Source organism: Lynx rufus, unplaced genomic scaffold (assembly GCF_022079265.1).
Source record: "Lynx rufus isolate CCGP_SWC_20201006 ecotype Redwood Valley unplaced genomic scaffold, mLynRuf1.p SCAF_13, whole genome shotgun sequence".
Classification (NCBI taxonomy): Eukaryota; Metazoa; Chordata; class Mammalia; order Carnivora; family Felidae; genus Lynx; species Lynx rufus.
Window position 1 is genome coordinate 16,894,640 of NW_025814827.1, and position 14,454 is coordinate 16,909,093.

Below are 14,454 nucleotides of genomic sequence, written 5' to 3' on the forward strand. Positions count from 1 at the left end.
CCCCTCCCCCGGCAGGTGCTCTGATGAATTGGTAAGCACTGTTGCAGGTAATAGATTTACCATCCCTGTTTGCCTAGAGCTTATGCAGTTGCTGAGCTGTTTCCTCAGACAGGTGAAGCAAAGACCACCCTTCTGATCTTTTCCAACACCTTCAGGGGCTGGTCCAGTGCTCTCCCTTCACCCCTGCACTGAACGGTCAGAGGGCGACCCTCTAACTCCATGTCCTTCACTCTGGGTGCATGTTGTGATACGAAGTATGAAATTAGCTACATCATCGAGGGGTCACATCTTCAGGGAAACAAGTTAATAAGTCAATCTAGAACTTTCTGGAGCTGGGGTGTTCACCCAAAAGAACCTCAAAGAACCACACCACCTCTGCCTTTTGAGTCAGCTTTCTGCCAGGCCCATCCCTCAGCCCAGACCCAGGCGCAAGAAGGGGACCCCAACAGGGCAAGTCGGGGTGCAGTTGGAGGGGAGCTGTTTGGAGGGGGCAGGCTGCTCAGGCAGGTGCAGGAATGAAGACAGCATCAAGGGGCCAGATGACCTCAAAGGAGCTGGGAGAAGAAGTGCAGATGAGAGGCCTGCATTGGTCCTAGCGTATTGTTCTCTTAGGACTCCGATAAATAAGTCTCGGCATTTTGGCTGTTTTTACTTAATTTAACAAACCTGAGAAACAAAACTTTTCTAACAACGCTTTTATTTGATTTGCTGGAGATTTATAATCAAGATCCTTTCGCAAGTACAGTCTATGCTCAGCCCTCCTGGTGAGGCGAAAGGTCTCCAAGGTCTCCTTGGAGTAGCTGGAAAGGGGACATTGGTGCCCTTGGAGAGAGGCGGGTGGCATCAAGGGCTCCACAGGAGACAAGGACAGGTTGGTGACTGTGGGGTATAGCTGCTGCTCCCTGTGTGTATCTTTGCTCCTGGAGCTCTCCTGCCCTTACCCCCGGGGGATCACGTACTGGATCTAAAGACAGAACTGCCTTTCCAACGCGACTCAGACTTCTCACGTGAGTGTGTCGGTCAGTGACGGTGTCCTACAAGGCCTTCCAGCTGCCACTGCCAGCCAAGCCCCGTGTGACTCTACGCAACTCAATCTCAGCTCTGGCTTCTTTATCACATGCTTACAAAGCTGGCGACCAGCTCATCTGGATCATTTCTCTTTTCTCTTCCAGCACGCGATGAACGTGATCGGGATCTTCGCCGAGGAGCAGACGCTGGTCCTACAGATAGTGGCAGGGGTCCTCCACCTGGGGAACATCAGCTTCAAGGAAGTTGGCAATTATGCGGCTGTGGAGAGTGAGGAGTGTGAGTAGCTCCGGCATTGGACGGCGGTTGAATGTGGGTGAACAATCAGTTAGCTACCGTCAGAAGCTGCCTGCCGTTTTCCTTTTGCTAAGGTGTCAGCCGAGGATTTAGGGAAAAGATGAGGAGTCTTGTGTCCTGCTGAGACAGAGCAAATGGGCTTAAGAGAGTCTGGGCCTCTCCTGTGCACCTGCCCTCCTCACCATGTCCCACACCAGTAGACCATGAGATCATTTCCGTTTCAGTTTACCATCACCCTTGGGGGAGTCTGGCAGAATTTTGCATCTAGGTTTAAAACTAAAGTGAGATTTTAATGAAGATTAGAGTTAATAGCTAAATAATCCAAAAGATTTGTCTCCTAATAACTGGCCTTGAGGGTCTACCTCCACCTAAAGGTCCCAAAGAGCAAATGATCAGGTATGTGTCAATAAGGAAAGCTCACAGATTGAGCCAACTGTGGGTTGGCTTAGATTGGATTCTGAAAACAGGGGGAAAAAAGCAGGGGGCAGGGGCATTGGCTGTTGTGTCGATATTCCTGAGATCATCTTTCATGGTCACCTCTGTGGTAGTCAGAAGCCTGAAGACCTGAATGATCGTGTTTACTCTTTGAGAAGTCGGTCCCTCCCGCGGAGACACGTTATTGGTTGTGCATGCCACAGTTGGCCACAAGCACCGTGTTGGGTGACTTCAGCCTCTGAGGCATCAGCTGGCTCTCCAGGCGGCTCTCAGAACCCACACAGCCGTCAGCCACCCAGGAGGACATTTCTTCCTTTCTCAGCATTCTTCCAGGGAGATAAATTTAGATGCTTAGCAATAAATAGTATCCCACTCATTGCTGACAACGCAGGGAGGCTATTTCCATTCCAAATAAGGTCCTTGTTTTATATCTTTGTTTTCTTTTGTGATAAAAGAGGGAAGTTCTGCTGACTTCTGATGTCTATCCGATAAAGAGAAAGATGAATCATGTTGACCAGGGAAGGGAGCGGGGTAGAAAACAGTAAATATATGGGTGTGCATAAAGTCTAGAAACAGGACCTAATAACAATAACTATATTTCTAGACTTACGTATGTTTTCCATCACATTTAACAAATGTGCATATGTATCCAGGAGGGTCATTAACACTTGTCCTTTTAACGTTGACAGTGTGGTTGCTGGGGAAGTAGACTGAATTTCTCTTTCTTGGATAGTACACTCTTTTATCACTTCTTTATGCTGGAGAACAAAACCACTCTGTCACAGCAAGCATGCCCCCGTATGCTTGAGCCAAAAAGTGGTTCATTGCACATTGATGTCCGGAGGAAGTAGCCTCCTCAGCCAACTGGGCAAGGCCCAGGATTGGCAACCAACTGCCTTGACATGTGCCCTGATTGGAGGTGGTGGAGTGACAGAGATCAGGAAAGGCTGTGCTTGAGACCGAAGAGATCTAACAAAGAATTGGGCCCTCCTTCTGATAATTTGTTTCCTGCTCAGTTGGTATACCTTTCTTCACAGGAGTCATTACCTCAGCACAGTGCTCTCACCTACCCTTCTGCTCATCCACTTGTTCCCTTCTCTTGAGGGGACCATGGTTTCCAGTCTCTTGTATTCCTTTCAGAGCAACTGCACTCGGCCATTCTTCTTCTCACTTTTGTGCATTAATGGGAGCATTAAACGTAATGTTCTACAGTTGCTTGTTCACTTATTATATCCTGAAGATTATTCTGTCCATTAAGGAGCTTCCTCCTTTTTAGCTGCATAGTATTCGGTTGTTTGGCTACGTATACTTTTATTGAATCAGGCATCTGTTGGTGGGTGTGAAGGTGGTTTTAGAACTGATGCTATTACAGTACTGAAGGAACACATTAAAGTGAATAACTCATGTTTGAGTCTATCTCATGGAATAAATTTTTAGAGGGAAGTGTTATCCCGTGTTCTTATAGCAGAAGAAAGCAGACATTCTGCAGCTATTATAGTAAAAAATGGTAAGATTCCTTACCTAATAAAGCAAAACAGCCATCAGGGATGACAGATTTTGCTGTTAACCTGACCTTAGACCAGTGGAGCTATAGAATTTCCTGAGTCAGACCTTTACACTGCTGAGAAGTCAAACAAACCTCACGTTAGGCACATGTGTGTCTGTCATAACCTCTATAGTAAGATGACATACTTTTGGAAACAAGTCTTCCTTCAAAGACAATCACCTTTGAATTTTGTTGAAAGAAAAAAATTACTATGTAAAAACTACCTGAAGTACTAAGGGACAGCCCCGCTCCTTTTACTAATGGATTAGAAAGCACAGTAATCACTAAATTCTACACCTGAAACTAATATTACACTGTATATTAACTAACTGGAATTTAAATAAAAACTTGGGATAGAAAAAAAGAGAGAGCAGAGAACTTCACCACCAAAGACAGACCACATTTACCTTGCCATTTCTTTTGTATTTGTAAAACGGAATTTTGTTTTGCTACATCTTTTTAGTTTATCTTCTCTGTACTTTAGATGTAAACAGAAAAATTAAATCGAACTTTGCTTTACACTTTAATGCAACAAGAGAACTCTATTTTCATTATCAAAATGCGTTGAAACATTGCTTCCTAGCAGGTTCTTTTATGTTCTACATAACTCTGATGAACATTACCGGGGTTATTATCAGCTTTTTGAAATTAATCGATGCCTCCACCCTCCTTCCCTCCCCACAGCCTCCAAGCTTCTGCACTGACACTCTTCTCCAGCCACACCTGCACACACCCTCATGGAAATTCACAGCCCAAAGGCAGTCAATATGAGCAGCCCTGTGATTTCAGCACCAGGGCAGGCCTCTGAAGAAAATACAAGGCCATAAAAGCTTGTATTTGAAAAACATGACATGGATTTTTTTCAAAGCAAGTACTAGATTTCCTCTCCCTAAGCTTGTGGCTCTGATTCTTGGCCAGATTCCACGCCTTGTTTTTCAAGTGCCTGTGGTCTGTCACTCCTGTCTTCTTCTAATAGAAGCAGTGGGAGACATGGAAGTTAGCATGTCCCTTTTTCAGTCTCAGATAAGGACCCAAGGACTTAGCCCCTACTGTTGTATTTCTTTAGTTGAGATCATAGAGATAAGGGCGTAAACATTTTTACCAAGCATTTGAATTGTGTCCCTATTTTAGCATGGTTAGGGGCTTGGGAAAAGCCCATATTTACAGAATATACAAATAGAGGCTAATTATTCATTGTATCAAGGTATTCACTGTGTGGTTACCATAAACAGTGAGGGGCCATTGCTAATAATATCCACTTTATTAAGTGATGCATGTATGTGCCTAACTGCCTGGCAATGGTGATAATAACCCACATTGTAGCTTCGCCTTAGTAAAGTCCTCTTCTATGTCACTTTGGTAAATGTCTCTTGGTTCTCACACCAACACTGCACGTGTCCAGTCTGAGTTATTATGGACATCTTATGTTCTTGCTCTGTGCGAAGGTAAGTTTCACTTTAGTGGAAGACACATCCAGATTCCTTTTTTTTTAATTTTATTTTATATTTTTTAAAATTTATACCCAAATTAGTTAGCATATAGTGCAACAATGATTTCAGGAGTAGATTCCTTAGTGTCCTTTACCCATTTAGCCCATACTCTCTCCCACAACCCCTCCAGTAGCCCTCAGTTTGTTTTCCATATTTAAGAGTATTTTCTGTTTTGTCCCCCTCCCTGTTTTTATATTATTTTTGTTTCCCTTCCCTTATGTTCATCTGTTTTGTCTCTTAAAGTCATCATATGAGTGAAGTCATATGATTTTTGTCTTTCTCTGACTAATTTCACTTAGCATAATGTCCTCCAGTTCCATCCACGTAGTTGGAAATGGCAAGATTTCATTCTTTTTGATTGGCAAGTAATACTCCATTGTATATATATACCATATCTCCTTTATCTATTCATCCGTCGATGGACATCTGGGCTCTTTCCATACTTTGGCTATTGCTGATAGTGCTGCTATAAACATGGGGGCACATGTGTGCCTTCGAAACAGCACACCTTTATCCCCTGAATAAATGCCTATTCGAGCAATTGCTGGGTCGTAGGGTAGTTCTATTTTTAGTTTTTTGAGGAACCTCCATACTATTTTCCAGAGTGGCTGCACCAGCTTGCATTGCCAAGACACATCCAGATTCTTAAACATATGTGCTAACATTAAAACCAAACTAAAGGAAATGGCCATTGGCAAATGAGTGCACTTGATCTTGTTCACGTGCCCTTTGTAAAAGGAAGCCCTTCTACTAGTCAGAGCACTGTTGTGGAACGCTAGCATAGATAATGAATACCTTGTTCTGGCATTACACTTCTTCAAAATGCATTCACTGACTTAATATCATTGGAAGGTATATACTGAAAATGTCAGCCCGTTCATTCTAACACCATCTGTGAAATTCAGATTATCCTTTATTGGGAGGCTTGTGATTTTTGAGCATTATCATGAAGTCTTTGACAAAAATCCTTTTATCAGAAACTTTTGATACAGTTTTATGCAGAAAAAGAAGACTGCTACCCAGGTTTAGAGTTTGGATTTGTGTCCATGTAAATCTTTCATTCATACTGCAAAAAATCTGAGCATTCTTTCATGACCCAGCATGGTGTCACTTATTCACATCACAGTGTTTTGAGCAGAAATCAAGAAAATCCATTTATATCATGAGCCTTCCTCTTGGCAAGTTCCATGGCTTAAAATAAGTTACTAAGCCATCCATTCAGCTCTTCTATTCAAAGACCAAAACTATGTTACTACATGTCCTTAGGATGGGATGGGTGTGCTGTGACATGAATAACACCGATGCTCTCCATTTCGCTCCAGACACATCTCTCAGAGAAATCTTATAAACCACCCCCTCCCACACACAAGAAGCCATCCAGGCCCCCTTTGACTCCAGGCCAAATTTCATATACCATTCAAGGACCTCCCCTGTGGGAATTCACCCTGACCTTGTAATCACCTACCTTAACTTTCAGCTGTAGCCAATGTTGGGCCCTTTGCTGTACCTTGACCGTGTGTCCTAAGTCACTGCTTCCACACCTGTGCATGTCCCATTGCCCTCCCCTCGTCTCTCTCTTCCTCTGCTTCTGTGCAAATCCTGTTCATCCTTTTTTAAAAAAATTTATTTTGAGAGAGAGAGTTTGTGACCCAGGGGGCGGGTTGGGGGGGGAAGGGGAGATGGGAGCGGGTAGAGAGAGGAAGAGAGAGAGAATCCTAAGGAGGCTCTGTGTTGTCAGCGCAAAGCCCGATGCAGGGATCGATCCCATGAACCATGAGGTCATGACCTGAACTGAAATCAAGAGTCAGGTGCTTAACTGACTGAGCCACCCAGATGCCCCAGTCCTGTTCATCCTTTAAGGCCCCACCCAAATCCCACATCTTCCTTGACTACCCCAGCAAGTTGTAACAGCTTCCTGTTCTCAATTCCTCTAGGACTTTATTGTCTGCCTGTATTACATATTCAGCTTTTAGTAAGCTTCTGAATTTGGTACAGTGTCCAGGCCTCAACTAGATGGGTCTTCAAGATTTTTTAATATTTTGTGTTCTGTCCTCTCTAGTAACACTACATGTGGTAAGCATTCAGTAAATATCTGATTGCTTGTAATTGTTAGTTCCATGATACCAGGTGCTTCAACATTTTTGGGAATAATGCTATGAAAACACCATACCAGAAAGGAAGAAAACAATTTTTGGAGCCAAAGAAATGTCTCTTGATTTAGTTCCTTCCGGGCTGCCTTGCTGCAAGCTTGGAAAGATGTCCATTTTAGGCATTTAACTGGGATCTCAGTAGGGGAGATTGGTTCGCCATCCTTCTTGGATCACTGATTTGTACCATTGGAAGTTTCAGTCATCATAGGAATTGACTCATGTAATAGAACAATTGAGAAAAACAAAGTGGATGGATGTGTGTGGGACTGCTGATAAGCAGTCTTCAGTAGAGTGAAAGTTTTGGGGGGCCAATGATGGTGTCTTGTATGTGCACATGTGTACCCATGCACATGTACACACACACACACACACACACACACACACACACACACACACAAATGCCTGCACATGTTTGTGAAGTGAATTGTTAAAATTCTGAAAGAAATCATGCTTTATTTTGTTTTCTATAGTTTTGGCTTTTCCTGCATATCTCTTGGGGATAAACCAGGACCGGTTGAAAGAGAAGCTCACAAGCCGGCAGATGGATAGTAAGTGGGGAGGCAAGTCGGAGTCCATCCACGTGACCCTCAACGTGGAGCAGGCCTGTTACACCAGGGATGCACTTGCGAAGGCCCTGCACGCCCGGGTCTTTGATTTCTTGGTAGATGTAAGTAATCACAAGTTCACATTTTAGCTATAAAAATCACTAAGGGCTTTGTTTTCATGTTTGGCTTATTCCTTATAACCATTATAATGCTTACTCCTCTGTTATCCTTTTACCCTGGGATCACTGAATCCCACTTTTACTTCTAGAATTGCCCAGCAAGATGCTAATATGGTAACAGCTTCTTCTGGACAAAATACTCAGTAAAGCCAGAACTATAGAACAGAAAAAGGGGAGACCCGTGGTCATGAAACTTTGTTGACTTTCGAGCCTAAAGCTTTAGAATACTGTATTTGTTAAATATTGCTATGTTACACATCAGCCCAAAATTAGTGGCTTAAAACAATAAGCATTTATTCTGTCACAGTTGCTGCAGGAAGTGACTTAGCTTGGTGATTCTGATTCAGGGACGAGGCTAAAGTCAAGATCTTGACTGGAGCTACTAGTCTTCCATCTAGAGTTGGAAAATCTACTTCCAAGATGATACATTCCTATGGCTGTTGGCAAGATGACTCACATCCCTGCTACATGAGCCTTCTTTGGGGATGTTTGAAGATTGTCACAACATGGCAGTTGGTTTCCCCCAGAATGAGTGATCTAAGAGAGAGAATAAGGAAGAAGCCAGAAATCTTTTAATTTGTAACCTTGGACTGAAATATTGACACCCTGCCGTACTCTACTCATTAGAAGCAAGTCACTAAGTACAGCCCACAGTTAAGGGGAGGAGAATTAGGTTCTACCTTTTGAAGGGAAACATGTCAAAGACTTTAGATATATTTTAGAACTATCACAGGCTGTTTTTATAATGGCATAATCACATATACTTCTATCTATCTATCTATCTATCTATCTATCTATCTATCTATCTATCACAGATTCTGAAAATTAGTCTTTCAGAAGTATAGAACTGCCAGTGACAGTCTCTTAATCACCATAGCCTCTAAATGGTAGAATAGGGGCGCCTGGGTGGCGCAGTCGGTTAAGCGTCCGACTTCAGCCAGGTCACGATCTCGCGGTCCGTGAGTTCGAGCCCCGCGTCAGGCTCTGGGCTGATGGCTCAGAGCCTGGAGCCTGTTTCCGATTCTGTGTCTCCCTCTCTCTCTGACCCTCCCCCGTTCATGCTCTGTCTCTCTCTGTCCCAAAAATAAATAAACGTTGAAAAAAAAAATTTTAAATGGTAGAATAGTAATAGCAAACACTTACGTAGCCCTTACTATGTGCCAGATGCCATTCTAAGTATTTTAGAAAAAATAACTCACGTCATTCTTACAGCAACCATGTGACTGGGGTGTTATTATCCTATTTTACAGATAACTTGGACACAGAGACGCTAAGGAACTTCCCCAAAGTCACGCTACTATTAAGTGATAAATCTAGGAACTATACCCAAGTGATTTGACAGTGTTCTAGCTATATTCTGCTTCTCTGTCTTTTATATATTAAAGCTAGAAAGAACCCTAGGGGGACCCTGGTCAAAGAACAACAATATGCCCATTAGATCCAAACAGTTTGTGTTTGAATCCAGCCACCATCTATATGGCTTAAAGTGTGGTTAGGTGTGGTTAGGGTTGAGTAGGGCAGGGCAGGATAGGGTAATTATTCTGTGTACTTCTTGTAGAAGATCAGGGTCATACTAAACATTAGTCATGCTTTTTACTTGTCCAGACTCCTCATTTTATTGACAAGGGAATCTTAAGCCTAAGTACTAGTGCATCTGCCCAAGGCCATTCAGCAAGAGAGTGGTGCAGAATTGACCATAGAACCCACATCTCTTGTCTCTTTATTCAGTGTGCCTTCCAGTGCTAGACTTACCACCTTATTTCCTTTTTGCCTGCCCTTTATGTTTTGTGTGGTGAAAGCAGACGGATGCCCCATGTAATTAGAGCGGACATTTACTGGGCATTGACCATGTGCCAGGCACTGGGCTAAGTGTTGTGTGTCATTACCCATTAGCTCACAAAAGATGCCACATCATTTTTTTGGCCTGGAAAACACTTCTGGTGCTTCCATATTCATCCAGGTGTTCACCACCTCCAGGAACCTTTCTCCTGTGCTCCTCCCTGCCCTGCAGCCCTCCCCAAGCCCCTAGAACCTGCACCCACCCTCTCTTGTTAAGTCTAGCCATTGGCTTGCGCATCCCTTCTCACAGTGATGCAGAACACTAGGCCTAGACCCCTAGACCCTGCCTTTAGCCCATGGCAGTCTTAGGGATTCTAATGTTATCGCCATTGTTGGGAAAATTGTAGCAAGAATTAATGGAAACACATGGAAAGCACTGAGCAAAGCCTGCCATGGGTGAATGGTAAATACACAGAGGCTCCTTTTATTATTATCACTTTAATAATAATTACTGGCATTATTATCTGTAGCTGGCTCACCCTCTCTATAAGCTCCTGGGAACAGAGATTGTCTCTGCCTTGATATCCCCCCTCCCCCCCCCATGCTGTGTTACGGAAGCATTAAATGGCTCCTGAACAGGATCAACATATTTATGGATGTTGTCTTATTGGTTTTTTATATGAAATAGGTTTGACTTTAATCATCCAAGATGACATTTTCTTCCAGTTCTCTAGACTTCCTGAGAAAAACTAAGTGCCAGAAGTTAATGGCTTTCATCATTAAGCAACAGTAGCTTTTTTGCATCCTGGTGGTTTCCCAGAGTACTTGACCTTGCACCAAGACTCTTTTTTTAAGCTGCAAATCACCTCTCATCTTGCCATCCTGTTTCCAGCAGGCAGTAGAATTTGCTGTGTACAGTCTTGCTTTCCTTTCCCGCATGCATGTCCCTTTCTAATAGGAAAGAAAAGTTAATTGCCATGCTGGTTACTTTCTCGTAGTCCATCAACAAAGCAATGGAGAAGGACCATGAAGAATACAACATTGGTGTCCTGGACATCTATGGCTTTGAAATATTCCAGGTAAGACCATTTTGAATATCTAGGGCCCCGGGAGGGTGATGCATTTCATCTGGCTTGAAATAAAGAATTCTAGGTAATGGGGGGAAAAAAAAACCCACTGCAGTTCATTTTTGCCTCTGTACGTTCTTCATGTACCTTGACTGAATTAGTTTCCCCTAAATATAAACTATGTTGCTGTCTACTGATGCCTCCAACATTTCTGTTAAGACTTTTCACACTGAAACATTTCACTAAATCACTTAAGAAATGACTTCATAATGATTTTGCAGTAACAATTACATGCAAGTAACCTTTTTTTTTTTTTCTAGAAAAATGGCTTTGAGCAGTTTTGTATCAATTTTGTTAATGAAAAATTACAGCAGATTTTTATTGAACTGACATTAAAGGCAGAACAGGTAAGCAGTTGCTCTTGTTTCATCTGATTTCTAACTTGTTTCGTTTAAAAGGTATAAATGTCTCTCTTTTCTTACTAAATTCAACTTTTAGCCTTGTATTAGGAAACGTACTTAATAAAGTCAGACAGAAAAACCATATGCCATTGTGACATTTTAGTCTATGAATTGTAAACACCATCTGCTACAGTTTCTTTCTCCTTTAAGCAAATGATGTTGTGAAATTGGACTTCTTACTGGCTGCTTTTACTACTCTGACTCATTGACCGAGTGGAAAATGGAAACCCAGTTCCAACCCCAATTGTCTATGGCATGGACTGTGTTCCAAAGGAAAAACTTGATTTTCTCAGATCCGCTCGACTCCCAATCTTCCTTAAATACAGACAAAGCTGGTGTTTTTCATTCTAATGTGAAGTAACATGTCTTACTTATAGTTTCTCCTCAAAGTTCTGTGCAGATTCGCTTTTAATCTGGATACCATGTTGTTCTGGATTTCTAGGATAGCTGTAACCAAGTACCGTCAACAGAGTGGCTTAAAACAACAGACATCACTTCTCTCATAGTTCAGAAAGCTTGAGTCTGAAACCAGAGGGTCACTAGGACCAGACTCCTTCCTTGCCTCTTCCAGCTTCTGTGGCTCCTGGTGTCTCTGTCCTATGTCAGCAACTCCAGTCTCTGCCTCTCCCTTCACATGCTCTTTCCCTCTCTGTGTCCCTCTTCGCCCAAATCTCCCTCTCCTTTCTCTTGTAAAGACACCCATCACTGGAGTAAGGGACCACCCTAACTCCAGAACGATTTCATTTTCAAGATCCTTAGCTAATTATGTCGCAAAGATCCTATTTCCAAACCTCGCATTTTGAAGTTTTAGGCGGACATGAAATCTCGGGGGACACATGCAACCTGCTGCACATATGAATGGTTGTTTGGGGGGACATTAAGTCATGGAAGCGACCAGTGGTTTCCACATAAACCCCTGCCCTGGTGTTGTAGCCTTCCACCACGTCAGAGCGGCTAGAGCAGAACAGCCAGGGCAAGGCGTGGTAGGGCTGAGACCGGATGAAGTAGGCAGAGGCTAGATCATACAGGAATGTTGTAGGGCGCGGTGGAAGCTTCAGATTTTATAGTAAGTATGACGGGAAACCCTGGGGGAGTTTTGAGCAGAGAGTGACCTGGTCTGCTTTGTGTTTTTGAAAAGATTACTTAGGCTCTATAGACTTCTAGAGTGAGATGAGGGGAAGGCAAACAGGAGTGGAAGTTGAGGGGCGCCTGGGTGACTCAGTTGGTTGTGTCCAACTATGATCTCATGGTTTGTGAGTTCGAGCCCCTCATCGGGCTCTGCGCTGACAGCTCAGAGGCTGGATCCTGCTTTGGATTCTGTGTCTCCCTCTGTCTCTGCCCCACCCCTGCTCAGGCTGTGTCTCTCTGTTTCTCTCTCTCTCAAAAATAAACATTGGGGGGAAAAAAGGAGTGAAAGTTTAAAAACCAGTTAAGAGACTGGGAAAGAAATGATGGGGGTGTAGATGATGATAGCAGTAGAGGTGGTAGAACAGTGAGAGGTGGTCCAATTCGATATGTATTTTAGAAGAAGAGTCAATGTCACGTGCTCAAAATAATTAGCAATGAGCTAAGAAGGAAAGAGGAATTCAAGATGATTTCTTGATTTCTACCCTTGTTGCTTGAATAATAGGGCCAATGGTGAGGCTATATAACTGAAGAGTAAGACTAAGAGAACGGTTGGCAATGGTGGGGAAATGCAGAATCAAAACTCCACTGAACAAGTTACATTTGTAAGGCTTGTGACACATCTGAACACAGACTCTAATATAAATGTCATGACCCTGGAACTCGGTGGGGAGGTCTAGACCAGAGAAATAAATTTGGGGGTCATTAGCCTCCAGGTGCTATTTAAAACCGTGGGATTGATTAAAATCCTCTGGAGAAGCAGGGTTGAGAATAGAGGAAGGGCTGAAAGATGGAGCCCAGGGTCTCCCCATCATATGAAGATCTGGAAAGAAGCTAACAAAGCAAGACTGGTGAAGAAGGAGGGAAACCAGGAGAATGGGGTGGTGCTCATCAAGTTAAGTGAGCAGCAGGCTTAAGTGAGGGACGAGCCCTTGAGTATCTAAGGACTAATCTGTACTGCTGTTCGTAGGTTAAATTCAAAGAGATAATTTTGTAACTTGACCTATGGGTTAAGCCATATTAAATTGCTATTGTTTGTATATCAAAAACAATAGTGTGGTAATAAATGTCATATGGTTCAAACTAAATATAAAAATTACTAAGCATAGGGCACCTGCCTGGCTCAGTCAGTAGAGCATGTGACCCTTGATCTCTGGGTCGTGAGGTAGACCCCTGTGTTAGGCATGGAGTTTACTTAAAAAAAAAAAAAAAAAAAAATTACCAAGCAATGAAATGTCCCTTTTCTATCCCTCTTAGAAAAATAAAGAAAATTCCCATTGTATGTTGAAGGGCATTCAAATTTCTCTTTCATGGTGACCTGTGTGCCTTTGATAGTCATCTGGGTTGACCTCCAACTAGCCTTCACTGGGTAGTAATGTAAATTCTCGCTTTCTGTCCCTCAGGAAGAGTATGTTCAGGAGGGAATAAGATGGACACCCATTGAGTACTTTAATAACAAAATCGTGTGTGACCTCATAGAGAACAAAGTTGTAAGTATCAGTCTGCTGTGTCCCTTCACTGCACACAGGTTTACGTCAAGTAGGTTTTTGTTCTCTGTGTCATTGTTTTAGGATGGGGCAAGTGACAACTCTGATTTGCAGAGAATGTTTACAATTACATCAATTTTGTGTATAGACTTATGTGTAGTAATACCAACATGTATATATGAATAGAATGTCAATTTACAATTGGAAGTTATTACTGACTTCTGAGAGGAGACATTGAGAACTAACGTGGATGGCATAGGGTATGAAGAGACATAAAATTGGCCCTGCCTTCTGACCATTTATACATCTTCACCAAGAGAAAACAACAGAGATGTAGGCAGAGATCTCCTCAGTACTGTTTTGTTTTGGTTTGGTTTTTATAAAAGTCCAAAACGGGAAACCGTAAAAACATCCGAAGACAATTTAGTCGTTGAATAAACTATAGCATAGCAGAGCAGCAAAATATAGCCATTAAAATATTAAGTATGAAGACTGTGTAAAACATGAAGACTGTTTATAAACCAGTGCTGTGTGAAAAAAAAGTCACACATAGAATGTGTACAGCCTGTAACTGTGTCAACCATGCCTCTGTGGGTAACAGGCTGAAAGTGAATATTAAGAAATGAATTAAGGTCAAAGGAAAATGTTTTCATTTTTCTTTTGGGTTTTGAAAATCAACTTAGTACAAATAGGAGTCAGCAGATAGTGATCTGTGTATGACTCTGAATAGAACTTTGGGAAGTTAAGCAATTTTTTTTTTTTTTTTACATGGACTTTCCTCCATCATTAGATCTAAGTGGCAACTCCTATTTGGGATTATTAATGGCATTTTTGCTCAGAGGGTAAGACTGATTTTCAAGATGGTAT

At 42.5% G+C, this 14,454-nt stretch overlaps 1 protein-coding gene across 1 annotated transcript in view; it reads left to right on the plus strand.

The window, feature by feature from the left end:
• MYO1E (myosin IE) overlaps window positions 1–14,454 on the plus strand; it is a 214,139-nt gene that overhangs the window by 126,134 nt on the left and 73,551 nt on the right. The window contains exons 9-13 of the mRNA XM_047075040.1: window positions 1,173–1,305; window positions 7,415–7,611; window positions 10,446–10,526; window positions 10,835–10,921; window positions 13,504–13,590. Coding sequence (XP_046930996.1) covers window positions 1,173–1,305; window positions 7,415–7,611; window positions 10,446–10,526; window positions 10,835–10,921; window positions 13,504–13,590 — 585 coding nt within the window. The remainder of the gene's footprint in view (window positions 1–1,172; window positions 1,306–7,414; window positions 7,612–10,445; window positions 10,527–10,834; window positions 10,922–13,503; window positions 13,591–14,454) is intronic.